This window comes from Pristis pectinata, chromosome 8 (genome assembly GCF_009764475.1).
Source record: "Pristis pectinata isolate sPriPec2 chromosome 8, sPriPec2.1.pri, whole genome shotgun sequence".
NCBI lineage: Eukaryota > Metazoa > Chordata > Chondrichthyes > Rhinopristiformes > Pristidae > Pristis > Pristis pectinata.
This window is the reverse complement of record NC_067412.1, coordinates 84,894,406-84,914,191: the sequence shown is the minus strand read 5'-3', so window position 1 is coordinate 84,914,191 and position 19,786 is coordinate 84,894,406. Positions and strand designations below refer to the sequence as shown.

The 19,786-nt window shown below is 40.3% G+C and overlaps 1 protein-coding gene across 4 annotated transcripts in view; it reads right to left on the bottom strand.

The window, feature by feature from the left end:
* Positions 1–10,931: 10,931 nt before the first annotated feature.
* The window catches only part of LOC127573092 (neuronal migration protein doublecortin-like), a 247,615-nt gene continuing 238,760 nt past the window's right edge, over positions 10,932–19,786 (bottom strand). For all 4 annotated transcript variants that reach the window (XM_052020949.1, XM_052020952.1, XM_052020951.1 and 1 more), the window contains one exon: positions 10,932–18,427. In XM_052020949.1, the coding sequence (XP_051876909.1) occupies positions 18,371–18,427 (57 nt within the window). In that variant the 3' untranslated portion in view covers positions 10,932–18,370. The remainder of the gene's footprint in view (positions 18,428–19,786) is intronic.

Genomic DNA, 19,786 nt, shown 5'->3' with positions numbered 1-19,786 from the left:
TTCACAACTCCTCAGAAGATTAAGCACTCCACTTCAGTGAGTGACTCAGCACCTAGAAGGCTTTCCACTATCCCCAAGGCTCAAGTCAGCAGCGCAAGTCTCCACTTGCCAACCCCAGCAACAGTCGAGAAGCTTGACCTATCCAGGATAAATCATCCTACTTAACTGGAACTCCATCTAGCACCTTCAACATTCATTTCCTCCACCAGTGGTACACAGTGGCAGAGATGTAACATCCACAAAATGCTCTCCATACATTCACCTGGGCTACTCCGAAAGCACCTCCCAAACTTGCAGACCGCACCACCAAGACAGGATTTCTGCAGGAACACAAAAAGCACTCGAAGAACTCAGCAGGTCATCTATCATCTATCGGAGGGAAATGGACAGTAAATACTTAGGGTTGAAACCCTTCAAATGGACTGAAAGGAACAGGGGAGATAGCCAGTATAAAAAGGTAGAGAGAAGGGGTGGATCAAGAGCATGGCAGGTGATAGGTGAATCCAGATGAGGGGTGGTGACAGCCAGATGAGGGAGGGGGGAGAGTGGGAATGATGTCAGAATCTGGAAGGTGATAGGTAGAAGTGACAAAGCTTGATGGAATCAGGTTCCAGTCCAACTCTGATCTGCAAATGTCTTGCTGTTTCATCAATGTCACTGGATCTGAGTCCTGGATCCCTATAGATAGTAAGAGATTCTAAAGGAAAGAGTTAACAGAGGGAAGATTGGTGCTCTGAAAGGGGGTCTAGGGAATTTATAATGGAAGACAAGAAGATGACAGGTAAATTAATGGTTGGTTTGCATCTGTCTCACTATAAAGAAGAGTGGGTTGTTAGGTTAATTGGTCTATAAGACCATTAGACATAGGAACAGAATTAGGCCATTCAGCCCATCGAATCTGCCCCGCCGTTCAATCACGGCTGATTTATTTTTCCCTCTCAACCCCATTCTCCTGCCTTCTCCCTGTAACCTTTGACACCATTACTATTTACACCTATAGGTCACTGTAAATTACCCCTGGAATCTGGAAAGGTGGGGGGAGTTGATGGGAATGGGTTCGGCTAGGATTAACGTAAAAATGGGCACCTGATAGTTGGCTTAGACTCAGTGGGCTGAAGAACCTGTTTCTGTGCCAAATCTCCCAATGGATTAATGACTCTTTACATCTCAAGATCCAACTCCGTGGAGCTATAGTTTTTCCCATTCTTTATTCACTCTCTACTCCAGCAATGCTATTTTAAATCTACAAAGCCCAATACCGTGCACATTATTTTGAAATTTACACTTGCTAATGAGGCAGACAGATTTTATGTTTATAAAGCACCTTATCATATCTTCAGGATGTCAAAGTGAAAGTAATTGCTAGCTGAAATGCAATAGCTGCTTTGTTAGAAAATGTGGAAACTAATTACACAGAATAAGGTCCCAATTGCCTTCTGAAATTCTCAGTAAATTATAAAGGTCTCAAACTTATCTGTTAACTTTGTTACCCTCTCAAAGATTTTCACTGCAATTATTACTGTGATTACTTTTTTCAAATGAAATCTGAATTGACTCATACAATATTGAACAGATTTGTGATTCTAATACTGGAAGTTTCACCATTATTAGGGCTGATTATAAAATAGATTAACAGGAATAAACTGGTGTAGAGGAAAAAAAGAATTTGCATTTGTGTTGGACCTTTCACATCCTCAATACATCCCAAAATACTTCCTGGCCAAAGATGTGATTCTGAAGTGAAGCTTTTGTTACAACATAGAAAACATTTCAACCAGTTTGTTATCAGCCAAGTTCGAAAAGCAGCATTCAGATAAATAACAATGTTAATTGTTCCAGTGAGATTGGTTGAGGAATAAACATTGGCCAGGATCCTAAAGATGTATCCATGTGAATATTTGTGCATTGTACCCACTTCTAAAATCCTTCCATTGAAATCAATGCAGTCAAATTTCTGAAGCAGCATGCAATATACAGTATATCCTTGTTAAACAAAAGCAATGGAGGATAAATATCTGCTGCTTTACTCTCAGGTCAAGCCATTCCCCCAGTTCAAGTTGGATGCAGAAAACAACTTGGTAAGTGTAACTAGTTAGCTGTACTAGTTCTGTAATTGACATTATAATCAGAAAACCTCATGGAAGCAATTATTTTAAACACAGGCTGTGCAGGGAGTATCTGGGCATCCATGAACTATAGGTTCAAGGATTATAATTACGTGTTCAGCTGCTTGCAAGGTGAAATGATTTATTAAAGTTGCTTGATTGTGAAGTTTATATTTCCTATTTCTGTTGAGCCCACATTCCTGGCATGAGGAAATGATATATTTATATATTTTTCCTTAGTAAGTTACACAATATCCGAACCATAAATTTCCCCAACTATGTCAGTCTGTAAGAGGATGGTATCAGTAGAGCATGCGGCTTAGTGTAGGGATGGGGGGTGGGGAAGCAGGATAGGGGCAGCCTGGGTTGGAGCAAGTGGAATGCTATTGAGAGTGTATCCTCTGAAGAAGCGTATTAGAAATATGCCTCACTATCTAAGCTCCTCTTTCTACTACAGTCATCACTGTAGGTAGCACAGTGGCACAGCAGGGAGTACTGTTGTGGCCTCACAGCTCCAGCACCCTGAGGGTGACTTTGACTTTGGACGTTGTCTGTGTGCTCTGGTTTCCTCCTGCATCCTAAAGAAGTGCTGGTACATTAATTAGATGAGATTTCTTTATCAGTCCCATATACATCGAAACACACAGTGAAATGCATCTTTTGCATAGAGTGTTCTGGGGGCAGCCCGCAAGTGTCACCACACTTCCAGCACCACCAACATAGCACGCTCACAACTTCCTAACCCGTACGTCTTTGGAATGTGGGAGGAAACTGGAGCACCCGGAGAAAGTGTGGATGGCAGGAGAATCAGGGAGGAGCTGATGGGCAGTCAAGAAAAAATAGGTTGCTGGCAAATAAATTGGGGGATGGAAATGATCTGAAAGCTAAGATAGACTTGGATGGCTTCCTTTTGTATTGTAAGGAAATATGAAACATGAAAACATTCAAATGGTTTCCTCTTGGTCACAGTGAGCTGAGAAAGTGCAAAAGTTAAGTTCCTTTACGCAGGAAAATGCGATTCTCACACAAAAAAATTAGGTACTTTTTTAAGTAATAAGGAAATCAAATTTAACTACAACTGTCTGGAAGAAAGATATGGAGAATTGTTGAAGATAACAACTGCTACTTGGGTGTCACCAAGGAATAGTAACAGAGAAGAATAAATTGAGAAGAGAAAATATTGGGCATCCACCTCTTACAAAGAAAATCCATATGTCTTTTATGGCATTATTAATGTAAAAACATGAAAATATATTTCTCCCCTTGGGAAAACACACGTGACAAATAATAGACTGAAGCTGAGGGCTGCCAAACGGACTTGGTTAATTCTCCTCAGTTTGAATAGGAGGGCCTGTTAATTTGTTTCCTCAGCAAGGTTTTCATTTTGTATTTTTTCATGTAACCCATTCAAGCAGAGTGTAAATATTACCTTGGTTCAGGCAATGACAATTCATTGTCTGAATATACAATCACAGAAAGACCAACATGGTTTGGGACAGGGAATTTAAAATATTTCGTACCTCATCTAGTTAATCTTTGAACAAGGATTTAGCAATGGTGTTATTCTTTTGAATTTTTTTAACAATTAATTACTACCTCTTCCTGTATGAAGTGATTTTCAGGAGCTGCAGAGCCATTGTTTGGTTGTGTTCCCTTGTGTGATGAGCTCATTGCTGAGGTCTGAGCCTGACAGACACAATTTTGCCTTTCTGAAGCATTATGGATTTTCAGGAGAAATAAATCTTCCAGATTCACTGGAAGGATAAGTGAGCTTTCATCATTGTCCTCTCTCAGCCCAATCACCCCCAGCATGAGGACCTACTTACTCTTAGTCAGTTATGTTGGGCTGGCCACCGTGTTAGTATGCCCCACACCAGGCTCCAGAAAGAGCTACTTTAAACTGAACTCCGTCATAGAAAGCGATCAATAGTCAGACAAAGAAAAAGATTCAAGAATGTTCTCAGAGCTTCTCTGAAGACATGCAACATCTCCATTGACTGCTGGGAAACTCTGACCCATCACCGCTCAAAGTGGAGGAGCATTTGAGATGGCAGAGACCCAATCTTGAGACCACACATCAGGAGAACACCGAAGCCCAGCACAAGCAGTGGAAGGAGGACACCATCTCACACACTACCGCCAGCTCGTCCCGTAACCAGCACTCACCCTGTAGGGTCATACAGTCATACAGCACAGAAACAGACCTTTCAGCCCATCAAGTCCATGCTGACCTTTTTGCCCACCTACACTAATCCCATGTGCCTGCATTAGGTCCGTATCCTTCTGTGCCTTGTCTATTTTAGTGCCTGTCTAAATGTGATTGTGTTTGACTCCACCATCACCTCCTCAGCCAGCAAGTTCCAGATATCAACCATTCTCTGTGTAAAATAACATCTACCCGCCAATCCCCTTTAAAAACTCCTTCCTCTCACTTTAAGCCTATGCATCTTGTTTTTGAAAGATTCTGACTCTCTACCCTATCGATGCCTCTAATAATTTTATATGCCTCTTATATACTCCTTATATATTTAATATATTCCTTATCTTCCTTTGTTCCAGGGAAAACAAACTCGGCCAATCCAACATGGGAAAATGTTGAAATGTCGCAAGAGTTTAGTTAGGCAACAGCTTTATATTAGAACTGATTGTTTATCTTGCAATATGGAGGATGATTCATCAAAGGTGTATCACAGAAAGTGACCACCAGGCAACTTATCACTTCCCATCCAGTAATTTTAACAGATGGAAAGTCACAGGCTGTGTACTTGCAATATACCCCTCAATGTCTAGGACAACATGTAGAATTAGTCCTACTGAGTTCAGTTTGGGACACAAACTTCCAGGAAGTATTTCAAAGGAATGGAAGAAGTGCAATTTAGATTCCCAAGCAGCAATGATGGACTGGAATTTGTAAAGGAGACAGCTGAAGTGATTAAGGGATAATCTGATTGGGATCTGTATGATTAAAGCAACAATCTACAATTAATTATGTTAAAATTAAGTTTCACTAACACTCTTTGAGGAAAGATAGGTGCCAGTCTTAACTAGTTTGGCCTATATGTAACTCCAGACCACAAAGCAATGTGGCTGAATCTTAATTGTCCTCTAAATGGCTTGGTAAGCCATTCAGTGTATCAAACACCACAGTGGAAAAGTCACTCCTGGATCAGTCAATTTTACAAAGTCCTCCTCCTGATTTCTGTCTAAATGGGGAGAGCCGTCCCATGGATTAATCAAGCCCCAATCTGACAGTCAATCTCACTAAGTCAAACCTCACGGATTCTGTATCAGACACCCCCAGCACAAACCCCGAGCATTTTCTGTCCTGTCCCATCAGCAGTGCAGATGCACCAGAGGTGGTGCGACAGTGGTAAACAGATGAAAGGTGTAGCCTTGGAACACGGACTCCAGACCTCATGATATCTCATGGCATTAAGCCAAACAATGGCAGGGAAATTTGCTGCTGATCACTACCTACTGTCCTGCCACAGCTGAACACAAGCACAGCAGGTGGCAAGGGTACGGAACTCTAGGTAGGAGACAGCAAGCTGACCAGGTCCTGAAGGATAAATCCATCAGACTAGTTGTATGGTGGGTAGTGAGTAAACCAACATAAGGATAAATTGACTTGACCTCATCCTCACCAATTTACCTGTTGCAGACATGCCTCTCCATGACAGTATTGGTGGGAGTGACCACCATGCCATCCTTGTGGAAAGTAAGTCCTATCATCACACTGAGAAGATCCTCCATAATATTATGTGGCATTCCCTTTGTGCTAAATGGGATAAACTCAGAACAGATCTGGCATTTAAAACTGGGCATCCATGAGCTGTTGTAACTCATTAGCAGCAGCATAAAAGTACATCACCACAACTGTAACCCCCTGACATTGTATCTGCTCTGCCAGTAACATGTTGCTGACTGATAGAGTTTATATTATGTACAAAACAGAATGGGCCATAAATGCGTTCTTTTAAAAAAAATACACACCATTATGCTTGATCAATTGCCCTCTGCACACTTGTTTTGCAAATCAATTTATGTGAAAAATTTGTAGCTAACTTATGCTACTTAGGCAAGAAGAGAAGATTGTGAATTATTGATTCTATTCTAAATCCACAGGGGAAGGGAAGATTTCCAGAACTTACTTTGTAATTCAGATTTATTGCTGATGGGTGTCATAAAGGTGGCATAAACTGTCGCCACTAATTTGAATCTGTGAAGTTGTAGCTTTGGTCTTTCAATATACCTTGGGGTTTATCTTAATGTGAAGATAAATCAGCTTGAGGTAGGGTGTTATATCCCTTAACTGTTTCATTCAAGCTTGCTCTCAACACTAATCGTGCTCTTTTGTAAGAGGCCACTATCATGAACAGGCCTCATGAAAAATTGAACATTAAAGATGCAGTGAATGGAACATAGTGCGCCTGAGGGTTAACAGTCTACCCTTTTACCATGGGGTTATAGTAGATGCACTCATTGCCCATTGTATCCTCACTGCCTCCTAAGGGAAAGAGACATCATGTTGCAAGACCATATCCATTTCAGCCTAGACTACAAATTGCTTTTTCCTGGAAAGAAATAAAAATATATTAAATCAATTCGTTGAAATATGGTACTCATATGTTATTTGAAAATATTTAATGTGTTTTTTACCCCTACATTTCAGGCAATCTGGTTCCATGAATTACCTACTTGTAGCAGTGACTAAGATATGTGGTTTTTAGTGAACCAAAGATGAATAATAATTTCAACACCTCAACCTCAAAGTTTTAAAAGAAAACCCAAAAAGGAAAAGTTGTTGGAAAAGCTATCATGGTCACTGGCACCGTCACCATCATAGCCGAGTAAATTGTGAAGTGAAAGCTCAAACAGCAGGTAAGGGAGTGTTTTAGAAAGGGAAAGGGATGTAGAGGCAGTGAGAGAAGGAATCCCAGACCACAGGATGTGGATACCTCATTAGACAGCTGCATAATGGAGGGGTGAAGCTGTGGCAATGAAGACGACACATGGAGAAGTATTGATTACAGGTATTGAAGTGGACAAGGCCATGAAAGGAATTGAACAATATGTACCAGTGCAAGAAACGTGCCAAAATAAACTGAGTGAAGAAGCGATATATGTGTGACAACCACACATAAACTATTTAATGCTCAGCTTTAAAAAGTTCCAACAATACTGATGTATATCCACAAATGAGGAAAATACCTGCACTGTTTACCACAACCTTCCATGGCATGTGGTGTCATTTTGCATACACATCCTCTTCAGAAAGCCTGCACCAAATGGTTCTGGGTCATGTTTTTAATTACAATCTTGTATGAAACTGTTGGACAGTTTTGGCTTGTTTCCCAAACTGCCATGCATAATCAGGATATGTCCAATCTACCCCTCATGGGTTTAATCCCATCCTTTCAACTTCAGACTAAGTGCTCCCTTAGTCCCAAAAATGATGAAACACAACTCCAGCATGTCCAATCATCCACAATATAGTGCACACTTTTCTGACAATGAAAGGTTCTGATTGTGGTGGATTAGCACTGCAGCAGGCAATTATAATATGGTTTTTGCCAGACTTAAATTTGAAACTTAACTTCTCAAAGGAGGATGCCATCTGACACATTTAGACTCATGCTTTGACCTGCGGCTTATCACTTCAGTCATTGAAAGCAATACTTGTAACCAAATGTGCAAATATTTTTCAGTATTAAACAGGGTACTATTAATAAAGTTTTCTGTCTAACAGTGCTTCAATGTTTGATTGGGAAATGCACAATCCCCACTTCAAATGAATGGCTTTAGCCTCTCCAACCAGCCCAGAGACATCCCAAAAGGACACATCCTTTAATAAAATCCTTTGTCAGCTTGAAATGCATCTCCTGTAAAATTAACCTCCAGATCTCAACCACCCACATTCTTTCCGCTGAGAGCCCTGGTTTGATGCCACCCATTTCCTCTGGGTTAGGACAACCCATATTACTTGCTTAATAGGGGAGATCACCATGAAATCCTAGTTTCTCCTGGTAAATATAAACCAAGGTAGCAGTGCTTTCTTTTAAATCAATTTGGCCACTTCCAAATTTTAATGATTAAATGTCTCCTAATTCTTTGTAGAGATATAATTTTGCCCAAAGTAGTGGCTTTCTTTCTCATCAAGGTAAAGATCGCTTGTACCCAAAAGGATTTCAGAACAATCATGGGTCTCCCATTCTTCATTGAGTTCAAGCTTTCTTTCTACCAAATGAATTGCCCTGATTTTGAAATTTTACCTTCTCCCTATGAATAGCTGAATTGTGGCTCTTTAGTTCCATGTCACAATCTGCAACAACTCTAGTTGCTCTTAAGGTTGACTCAACGTTTACAAAGAATATGCAGCGCATGGTTGAGGAAGTTTATGTGCTGTATGTTTGGACTGTATGCTTTGCATGTGCTGTGGATCTAATGCCACGTTTGCATGAAATGAACCTAGTCAACTATTATGTATATTTACATTGAGACATTTTCATTGGTCCGAGCTGAATTCAATTATAAAGTCCTAGAGTTAAAAAATGGAACCGACTGTATCAGCCTCTTCTTTGCTTCCATTCATGTCAACAAGTATTGATGTTCTTCCTCCCCAGTTGGTCTGTTGTTTGCTTTTATAATTGATTCTAAAATATCATGGTTGGTGACTCAGAAATGTTAAAGTTGATTGTGCTGCTCTTTCCCTTCTTCAGCTGAAGTACTAATTTTTTTATAATTTGTTACATATATTTTCTTCTTAATTACCAGTTGAGGATCTGTGATAGGCTGGGGGTCCACACTCACACATTAAGTGTGAGAGATGCATTGCTTGTTTTCACTCTATGGTAAATAAACCGGTAATAGTATGATGGATTTTACAGTACATGGAAACTCTCCTCAAAGATTCATGCACTGTTCTCACCATCTTCACCGAAATCTCACTATTGTATTCAACCCAGTCACTTTTTAACAGTTAACTGAGTCTTTTTTCCTGGGTTGCTAAAAGATCCATAATAACTTCCCAATTAACTAGCTGGAGCTTTTCTTCAACTCTACATATGAGTAACACAATGAGAGAGAGCAAGCTAGATTTACTGGAATGGGACACCATTGCCTACAAGTTGGATATGTTTAACATGATTGTACTGACTTGTGATGGCCTAGCCCTTGGAAAATTGAAAGGGTACTTACAGTCACAATTCACCTTTATACTAGTGTCAGCTTGTGGCATCATTCACTCAGGTGTTGTGACCAATCTCATTCCTATTAACGATGGTGCAAAAATATATAACCAACATAATTCATTCACTGTCAAACAGGAAGCAAATCCTGCACCATGTCACCGTAGGCAGTGGATCAGTTCTGTGTTATTTAGTCCCACTAGGTGTGTTCACAGCATAGATCATTGTTCTGATATGTGCCTGCGTTCTGACGCCACGGGGCCACTTAGTGAACAAGAATGGACGCAGAAACACCACCTCGTTGGGGTGGATGATTGGGCTGGGTGGCATTTGGCCGGCTATTGTGAAGGTGCTTCTCCCCCACCCACCACGTTTTCCCTTCTCTCTATGGCAGCCTTTTGTACAGTCACTGCAGTTGCCTGAGAGTTCACATGAAGCCACTGACTCACTTCTCAGTAGTCAGTGAGGGAATGGCATGCAGCTGCCACCTCTGCACAATGATGCCTCCAAGGTCCAGGCAGGCAATGTTGCTATGTCTTTGCAGGTCACCTGATCAGGCATTAGGCTAGATGCACCAAAAATGGTGAAATCCAATCTCTGCATACTAGAAAGATTACAGGAACTAGAGTTGTGTACCCTGGAATTTAGAATGTCAAGGATTAATTTGATCCAAGATTTTAAGAAGTTAGAGAGTGCTAATAGAGAGAGAATCTGCTACTTTTTAAAAATCATACAATATATATGGGGGAATCTTCTGAAGCACTTTATACTATTGTTAACTTATTTGTAAATAAATTACTTATGTGAAAATGGTGGCTTTTATGGTTATGGGAATGAAGCATGATTTGGTTAGCAATTTCACGTTAATTCTCAGTTTTAAAAGTGGATATATTTTCTCTTTAGCAGAGTGCATATAGAAGAAAATCTAAATATCACTCAACGTCAAACTGATTAATGTTTTTGGCTAACTTTTCCATTCATTTTTTCTAAAAGCACACTAAAAACCATAATTTTGTCACTTCTGAGTGATAGCACCATGTTGAGAGTGAACCAGAACTCTCACTGTACACCGAGATGTATACAACAAACTTTCATAAGGGGAATGTTTCTTTTAGGTAGTACATGAGATTCAATTAATTCACCTTCCCAGTCTCTGTTTTACTCTTTTTAGTGCTGTTTCCGTGGCAGATGCTTGGGTTTTAATACAATTGGTCAGTCATACTGAGTGGTAAATTACTTGGGCTGCAAACTAGCTTTGTCCACCTGAGCTTTCTATCCCTGTGTAGTGGGATATGGTTTCACATCAGCAAGCCTCCAACTGTTGACCTTCTGATCTCAATCTGTCAATGAGGGAAGAACAATGTATTTCCCTACCAGAAGAGTAGGAAGACTGCAATGGCAGTCAAAAGCTATGCACAGAGGAAGGTTATTCAATACATCTCAATCTGCCCAGAAAGACTCCAAAGTAACTTCTACCCCTTCTCACTTAGCCCTGTATGACTGCGTAAGAATGGTACAAACTTTGGGGACAGGCTACTCAGCTAATCAAATCATGATGGAGAAAACTGACAGCATTAAGTTTAAATATTGTACTTCAGTCCTATCTCTTTATAGATTGAATAAAACACAAACACGGCAATAAGATTTCCATCAAATGTATTTTTTTAAATTACACACATCTTGCAAATGTACATTTAAATGAATACAACTCCAAACTACAAGTGTTAGAAAAGGAGTCACAAAACAAATTTATCATTTCTCTTTTGTAGCAATCTGATAGAAATGGAATGATTTGACCTCATGTTTCTTAAAAAAAAAGCCATAAACCCATCCCCAGTGCTACTAAAGAATAAACTGCTTTCTTTAAAACTGAACAGCAATCTGGAGTGGTGAAATTTTCCACAGCTGTATCTGAACATTTAAAGCAGAGCCTTAAAAAAGGCAAATCCTCCAGCAGTTGCTACACTATCAACTTTTTAAATTCTACCTTTGAAGGATGAGTGGAATCAAATTCACATTAGAGGTCAATGTCAAACTTACCACAACAGAGAAACTGAAATCACTGCATAGTAACCTCAAAGCTGAATGGAAATGAATCCTCTACACCTCACCTAACAAGCAAACACTTCTATCATTAAATCTCTACTAGTGTGCACTTTTGTAAAACTACATTACAGAATTCCAACTACACCTATTCACTATTAGTTTAAAAAGTCAATAATAATAAACATTTTATGTACATTTAGAATTTCACAAAAAAGGCAGCAAAAAGGAGCAAACTGACTTTTCACCACAGAAAGCAGAAAACATGCAAGTTTCAAGCATGATAGCACTGATTTTATAGAAAAAAAACAAGCAAGCAAACTATTCAGAAATTAATGCTTTATAAAGGAACATCTTTCCCTTAGTTCCATTACATATTCAACTTGATGGCAGGCTTTATTTTTTCAAAACCAAATTTTGGTGCATTTGAACTTTTATATTATTTCTACAGATTGCATTGATGTTCTGGTTAATTTTCTGATAATGGATTTACAGAGAGATGTATTGCTGTGCTACGTACCACTGCTCACCAACAACTGACTGGATCCCAATATGAATGTGTCAGCAACTAGCAAAAGGAGCAGTGGAATAAGAATAACGTAGACATTATATTGAGGGTAGGTGGCACTTGGGAATGATTATATAGAGAAAGCCAGGTACTTGGGAGTGCTTCCAGAGAGTTGTTTGCATTAGGGAGTGACTATGAAGAGAATCGTGGTTAACTGGGACTAATTATATGGAAAACAGGAGGTTCTTGGAGACCTATTATGCAAAATGCTCTTCAAAGGATACAGAAAACATTGCTATTTGTATATCGAGTTGCAGTTCTTAAACTGTTTCTCGTCATTTCTTACGGCATCAAGTCACTCCATTCATTTTCTGACTAATTTAAAAGGATTAACCATTTTTAACACCACAGTATATTTGTTGAATGCCAGCAAGTTCCAGTTTAGAGCACAAGATTTTTAAACATGCTTTTAGATTTCCCGTTCATGGTGTATGCACCGGGAGTGGTATTGGAGTAAGGGTAAGTGAGATATTCTGTTAAAGGTGCACAGGGAGGAAATCTGATTCCTGCCTTCTGCTCTTGAAGGCACCAAATGGTCTGTGATGATAGCAAATGACCTCTTCAATTTTTTTTCTGGATTTGCCTTGCCAACTTCATCTTAAGTCAGCATTAAGATCAGGAATAAACCTTGACCATCTCAAAAATGTCCAAGGATCATAAATATTCTCTTTCCCAGGAGATTTTCAAATCTGTTGCATTTCTATTAACATTCTGTGATAGGTAAAGAGCCAAAGTGATTAGATTTTCCCAAGTATTAAAGGTGAACTTAGAAACTTCCAAGGAAAAAAAGTCACTTGGCCTATTGAATCCAATTATGTATGAGAATATTACAGATTTGTTCATAACATGCACTTTAAACAAAGGTCTGGGACATTACAGGAAGGAGCTATTTTATATACAACATATCACAAATGTCATAAATTTCCTAAATAAAAGCAGTAAATGCTGGGGATACTTAGCAGGTCAGGCAGCAGCTGTGGGGAGAAAAAATGTGTTGATGTTTAGGTCTAAGACCTTCATCAGAGCTGGAAAAATGAGAGAGCAAGGAAGTTTTAAATTGCAGCAAAAGGCAGTGGTGGAGAGGGAGTGTTTATAATAGATTGGAGACAGGTTGTCTGGGCAACACATTGCTTTTGGTGCTGTATGAGAGAGAGGAAATGAATGCTGCTTAATCATAGCTGATCTGTTTGGAGGACAGTAAATATAGGAAGATGAATAAGGGCAGGAGAGGGAAAAAATACATGACATTCAGCAACCGTGAGATGCTGAACACAGCAGTTGAAATAAAGGAGAAGAAATTGTACACATTGTGATGACTGTACTAATTGAGGTGAGGTTATGCTGGGAAGCATCTTCACTTCTAGCCTCCACTGCCTGCACTGGGTACTCTTAGGTGAGGTCCAACACAGTCAGAGGCAAAGAATGTCAATCCCATTGCCTGAGCAAGCTGCATTACAGCAAATCTCAGAGGTGAGTTTATAACCACACTAATGTGTATCTGGCTCAACAGCCAGCCTTCCACTCCTCTGATTACATTGGAAATTTTATATCAATTTCCACCAAATTGGGCTATGCTTTTGTGACGCAGAAATGGACCGAAAGCATCAAAATCATTTCACATAGAGGACATTTAAAAATAAAGCGCAGAGAGAAGATTTTCATCACATTAGCCTCGTTGCACTTAAACCTAGCTTCTAGGACTGAAGCACATTCTCATTGCGTACACCACAGTATTATATTTTAATTCACTTGGAGAGGATGTAAACATACCACAAGGAATGCCAGAATCAGCTTTTACCCTCTATTCTGATAAAGTAATTAGAGAGGACAGTGGAGTTGTTCAGCAATACATTTCTCTGGATGTCAAAATGCTCTAAATGTAATCCTGTAATCAGTATTAACCAAGTTCAGTGCTGATCCATTGCATGCTCTATGTCAGCATTCTAACCAATCTCCATCTTGCCAATTTATTTCAAATTGTGCCCAGGCCTCTGCTGATGACTTGTATCCTGAACTAACTTTGCTTCACCTTCCTGCTTCTTTACATTCATGTCAGTTGCCTCACACGGCAACAGCCAATTATGGGAACAGTGCCACTTATTCCTGCACGTCTCTTGTTGCATGGCGACGGAAACAGCCCATCTGTTTCCATGGGAATGACAACAGTCCCAGGTTGCACTGCCCATGATGTCCATGGCTCAAAGCAAAATGAATGCAGAACATAGCAGGCAACGCTTCAGTCTATTATAAAGGTTTCTTTTTATCTTTTGTAATTTGGTCTCTATTTGTAACATTTGGAGCGTTTACGCCAGTTTTTATTTTCAGCTGGCCTTTTACCAGATATGCAAATCAGAGGCTGGCTTTAGTCTCTGTGAGCCTTTGTCTAGTTTAAAAGGACACACACAAATCAACTGCCACTTTGGTTAAAATATTCAATGAAAAATAAAAGATACCACTGTAATACACTCACAGCCATAGGTAATGGTACTTTGTTAAATAAATACTGCTTATTAGCATTACTATCAACCTGAATTCTTTTCATTTATCAGCGGTTCACCTACGCTCTGTTCACAGGAGCAGTGCTGCAACATAAACAGTGAACTTGCCTCGAGGGACAGGCTGCACCTCACAAGGTCATTTCATTTTCTGAAGCCTAGACCTCATGAAGTAGTCTCACTCCCTTTCCCTGAAGGCACAGAACACGACCTCACAGCAAGGTCCCACTATCTGCCTCGAATGGCCAAGAGCCACCAGAGCAACTCATCATATCTATTATGAGCTACTTTCTTGTGGCTGGAACTCGATCAGCTATCCAGGCCAGTAACGCAGCTTACTTCTCAGAGAAGCCCCAGGAGTAGAGACTATTGAATAACAGCTTGTGCACGGGCTTTCATATGCTCAGTTATCTCAGCATGTTCCTGATCCACCCTGCAATGTAGGCAGGACAAATCCGGAACAGCCGTGGAGTGCCACAATATAAAGTCCAATGATGTTCTTCAAACACACAAGCTAATGTTCAGTTTAAAGTAAGCACTCAGGTCAACCTTACTTAATTAAAGGCTAGAGCCTTTTCTCCAATTGTTGTGAACGTTGAGCACTGATACTAATTCAACTATTAGTAGGCCAACTGGGTTTTCCCAAGCACCATTGTTATACCTTACAGTTTGCCTGTGCATGAGAGATATTATGCACACTGCTGCTTTAACTTGTAATCCTGCACTGTATTTGCTGTTAATGGAGTGACACTTAGCTTGTCTGAACCTGACTTGATCTGATGTGGCTTCAGTTCATGAACTGTATTGGTTATAATCCATATTCCCTATTCCCGCTCCAGATCTTATTCCCAACTATTCCCTGTGAGTACGTTTTTGTCCTGCTAGAAAAGTGGAATTATGTTAGCTCCTGCCCTCTTTCCTACTGACACTGTTGCTGCTCTGTGGAGAACAAAAGGAAGCAGGCTGGAAATGGTTTCTCTGCTGACTTTTCCTCCTCCTCTGTCACACTTCATCTTAAACTTTATATTTACTCAAAAGGTTGAGATTCAGGATCACGGAAACTAAAAATGGAAGCAATACAGCTAGAATCATTCGATAACATTCAGAATAAGGTGCAACGTCTAACAAAAGTTGGGCCAGAAGGGCCTATTACCACGCTGTAAATAAAATTTTAAAAAAAAATTCTGTGAAATTTGTTAATCTTTATTGTTAACCCTTTGAGGACTGCATATTATCCTGGGTATAACAAGGTGTGTGTGGGATACAATGGTTCTTTCCTCTGAGATCTCCAACCAATGTGGGGTATGAGGATCACGTAGGAAGTGAGCTGGAGTGAGGATTGTGTAGCATGGGTGGAAAGCAGTGAGGAGGGTGATGGAGTTGGGATCAGAAGATTGCCATGATGAGAGGGAGTGTTGTAGAGAAGATTGTGGGTGCTGCTCAGGATTGGACACCTAACAGATAATTGGGATCTTATAGATGATGAACAGGAGGTGGACTGATGGGGGGGGGGGGGGGGGGGGGGGGGGGTGTGGGGCGGCGTGTGGAGAGGAATGGGCGGTTGGAGGTGTGGGTGTGGTAGATAATAGATGTGGTCCAGGAAGATGAGAAGAAAATTGGGGAAGATGATTTTGGAAGGGGGGCATGGTGGGGTTTCTGAGGTATTTGGTAACAAGGAATGGTTGACGAGAGGGGTTTGGGTAATTATGAGGAGAGAAAATCGATGCCTCAGATTTTGGTAGTGGTCCAGGCACAGCAGAGCTTTTTAAAAAACTGAAGCAGGCCTCAATCCTCTGGTTGGTTCAGTGTTCTCAAGGGCATCAATTATACAATAGAACTTCATCATCAACAAGTGTTGTACTAAAACTTGGCATCACTGTGTGTGCCCTGCAACATCTAAAGGTTAGCATATCTCTCATTTGGAAGTTCCGGCAACAATTTGTCCCATAGTCTTCTAGTCTACTCTGAAAATAGCCCGCCAAGCCCAAAACCTTGGGCATCCTGGTACAGAAATTGTGCTGAGTGCCTTCCTATTCTTCTCAAAATTGCTGATCATTTTAGTGGAAACTTGTTTAATTCTTGGACATGGTTTGAAGTGTATTGAACTGGTATTAACTTTAATTAGATCAAGATCAAGAATGGCTGGCATTAGAAAATGGCCTCAAGATTACAAAAGAATCCAAGTAATCAAAGTACTTTGGAAGGCAAAGGTTACCATCACGTTCTGCAACTGTTCCTATGGACAAACATTTTCTTCAATACCCCTCCTTATTTCCCCATTTTTATGGCTATTGAACAATGGATGCTTTAAAATATAAGCTATCAATAAGTTTTGCACTATGGCACATTGTTTTTCTTTACCATGGACTTCAATTATGGTAATCTATCAGCAATGTACAAATTGCAATACATCAAGGTGTTGAAATTCGTCCATTGTTGTATGTGCTAAATTGAAAACCACTTCTCAGATTCAGGTCTGGAACTGAATTTTCAGAAGCAGAATTTATCACACACAACTTACTATAGGATGAATTTTCACCCTGAAGGCTTCTATCAACCAATCCCTTTCAAGTAATACTTTTCTTGGCTGATAGTTGGCAGGAGCTTGTGGCCTATAAATAAAGTTGCTAGCCACAATATTCAATCAAATGGAGCTCACAAAGCTGCTTAGCTGTTTCTAAAGGATATAACTTGCAATGTTGAAAAGGGATGGACTTCATGGTACTGAGAGCATCAGGGTATTACAGGGTCATTTCTTTCTTGAACATGGCCATAACAATGGAGGCAGCATCTTAAGAAATTCTGCAGGTATAGAACATTACAGAGAAAAACTGACCATGAATCTTTCAACAATTGCTTGTGGAATGTAAGAGGCCTCACTGTGCCCTGACATTTGAATTCCACATCAAGCAACATCAGCCTACAAGCTAAATGTCACACCAAATCAAGCAAAGCAGTAAATATCCCTTCTAAATCAAGAATGAAGATTAGTCCTACACATGGAAAACTTATTCCATGTTAATCCTAGTCCAGTAGCAAGTCAACATTCCCTTTTCCTAGTCAAATCTGTCTTCAAAGAAAAACCTTCATCACCATATTTTACAAGTATCCTATTAATGCTATTCAGTAAGTTTAGTTATAAACTGGTTTTAATAATTGCACAGTGAACACATTCACAAATTAAAAAAGCTTAAGAACACCATGTTCTTATTAGTAAATTGTAGATTTGCTGTCTTAATCTAATCCTAAATAGTTCTACCATTCAAAATGTCATAAAAAGCAAGAATCAGAATCATTTTGTTGCTAAAAAAAGTATTAAACAAACATGATCAAATTTAATTTTAGAAAATCAATATGCTCAGTCTTATTAAGTTGTTTTTTATTCTCAAATTCATTCCCATTTTCAGATCAATGTATTATGTTAAACTAATGAGTCTTAATGATTTTTTTGGGTTTTTTCTCTTTTCTTTTTTAAACAAATTGGATGTTAAAACATTTCTGCTCAGCAGAGTATTTTCTTGTACAAAGAAAAAACTGGCAGAGGTTTTCAATAACTAAAACAGATCTTTAAATGAAGCATATAATAATAGCACATTAATATCAAAGAGGAATGGAAAATCACGCAGCACAATGAAATTAAAAATCAGGGACCACAAGTTTCACAGAACGTGTGATGTACAAGAGACCTGCTTGTGTTATGAAATATTCTCACAGTGCTTTATATCTGATGTTTAGAAAAAGGCAGTGATATTCCAAGATACTAGGTTTCTCATGTGATGGACAAACTGTTTAAAAAAAAAAGGGCAACTTTTTGGCTTTTTTTAGGTTTTTTTTTATATTGGTGTCACTTGGCGATTTGTGAGCACCAACAGTAATACCTCTGCACTAGGCAGATTTCCTTTTCCAAGTCTCACTATCTCAGGTGGCGAATTCCAGACTTTGCTTGCTCGCTCATTCGCTCACTCTGGTGGCTTACATCGAGTCACCCAGTGAGTCCGAATCATCCAGGGAGAGTGGCAGATACAGGTCCTGCAGAAGACGAGAGAGGAAACTTCAGAAAGATTAAAACAGTTTATAATAGTTCCACTTTAAGTGATTTTCACTGTGCAATTGTGTGAAATTAGTAACAGCAAATTGGTATTTGCCTTCTGCACCTCTCTTCATTCTTGTTGCTGTTGGCTTCATTGCCTAAAATAGGCATCTGGAACTCACACATAAACAAAATTACAGGTCCAATGTCAGGACATGCTCTGGGAAATTCAACAGCACTGAGCAAAGATAAAACCAGAGCAACAAACAATCTGCTGGAGGAACTCAGCGGGTCGAGCAGCATCTGTGGGAGGAAAGGAATTGTTGACGTTTTGGGTCAAAACCCTGCATCAGGAGGGATGAACGAACCAGGGAATCATGGAGAGTCTGGTCACTGCGGAAGGCAGCAAGGGATGTGGAGGGGAAGATGTGACTGGTGGTGGGTTTGCATTGTTGAAGGTGGAAATGGCGAAGAATGATGTGCTGGACGCAGAGGCTGGTGGGGTGAAATGCAAGAACGAGGGGAACTCTATCCACGTTCCGACTGGGGGGAGGCGGGGTGAGATTCGAGGTAATCTGCTCCCCCTTCCTCTCTCCTTCTGATCTACCCAGGCCCCCTCACACACACATCCCTCTTTCCAAAATACACCTTCCACTCACTCCCTCCCCCAAGCCTCCTATCACCTGTTTCTTTCCTTTCCTCCCCACCTACACTCCATCTGCACACTCCGCCCAATGGGTCCCCTCCCCTAACTGTTCCTATCTGCCCACCATCCCTCCCTTATTTGGTTCCACTCTTCCCCTTCATTTCTACTCAGATTCCACAATCTTCAGCCCTTTTTTGTCTCCACTTATCACCTGTGACACAAGAGATTCTGCAGATGCTGGAATCTGGAGCAACACACACACAATGCTGGAGGAACTCAGCAGGTCAGGCAGCATCTATGGAGGGAAATAAACAGTCGACGTTTCGGGTCGAGAGCCTTCATCAGGACTTTACTTCCCTCCATAGATGCTGCCTGACCTGCTGAGTTCCTCCACTTATCACCTCCCAGCCTCTGTCGCTATCTCCACCCCTCTCTCCTCCACCTGACTCCATCTGCCAATCAACCCCGTCCTCACCTGGATCCACCTATCACTTGCCAGCTCTTGCCTCACTCCTTACCGTCTCCCCTCTGCTTCTCCAGTCCCATTGAAGGGTTCCGAGCTGAAACGTTGACTGTTTATTTCCCTCCAGCAGCTCATTTGTTGCATCAAATAAAATAAATTTGGTGTGTAAATCTTTGAAATCTCCAATCTAGCTGATTGTAGATGGTTATTTGCTGTGTTTATTCCAGGGTGAGTACAACAGAATGACTC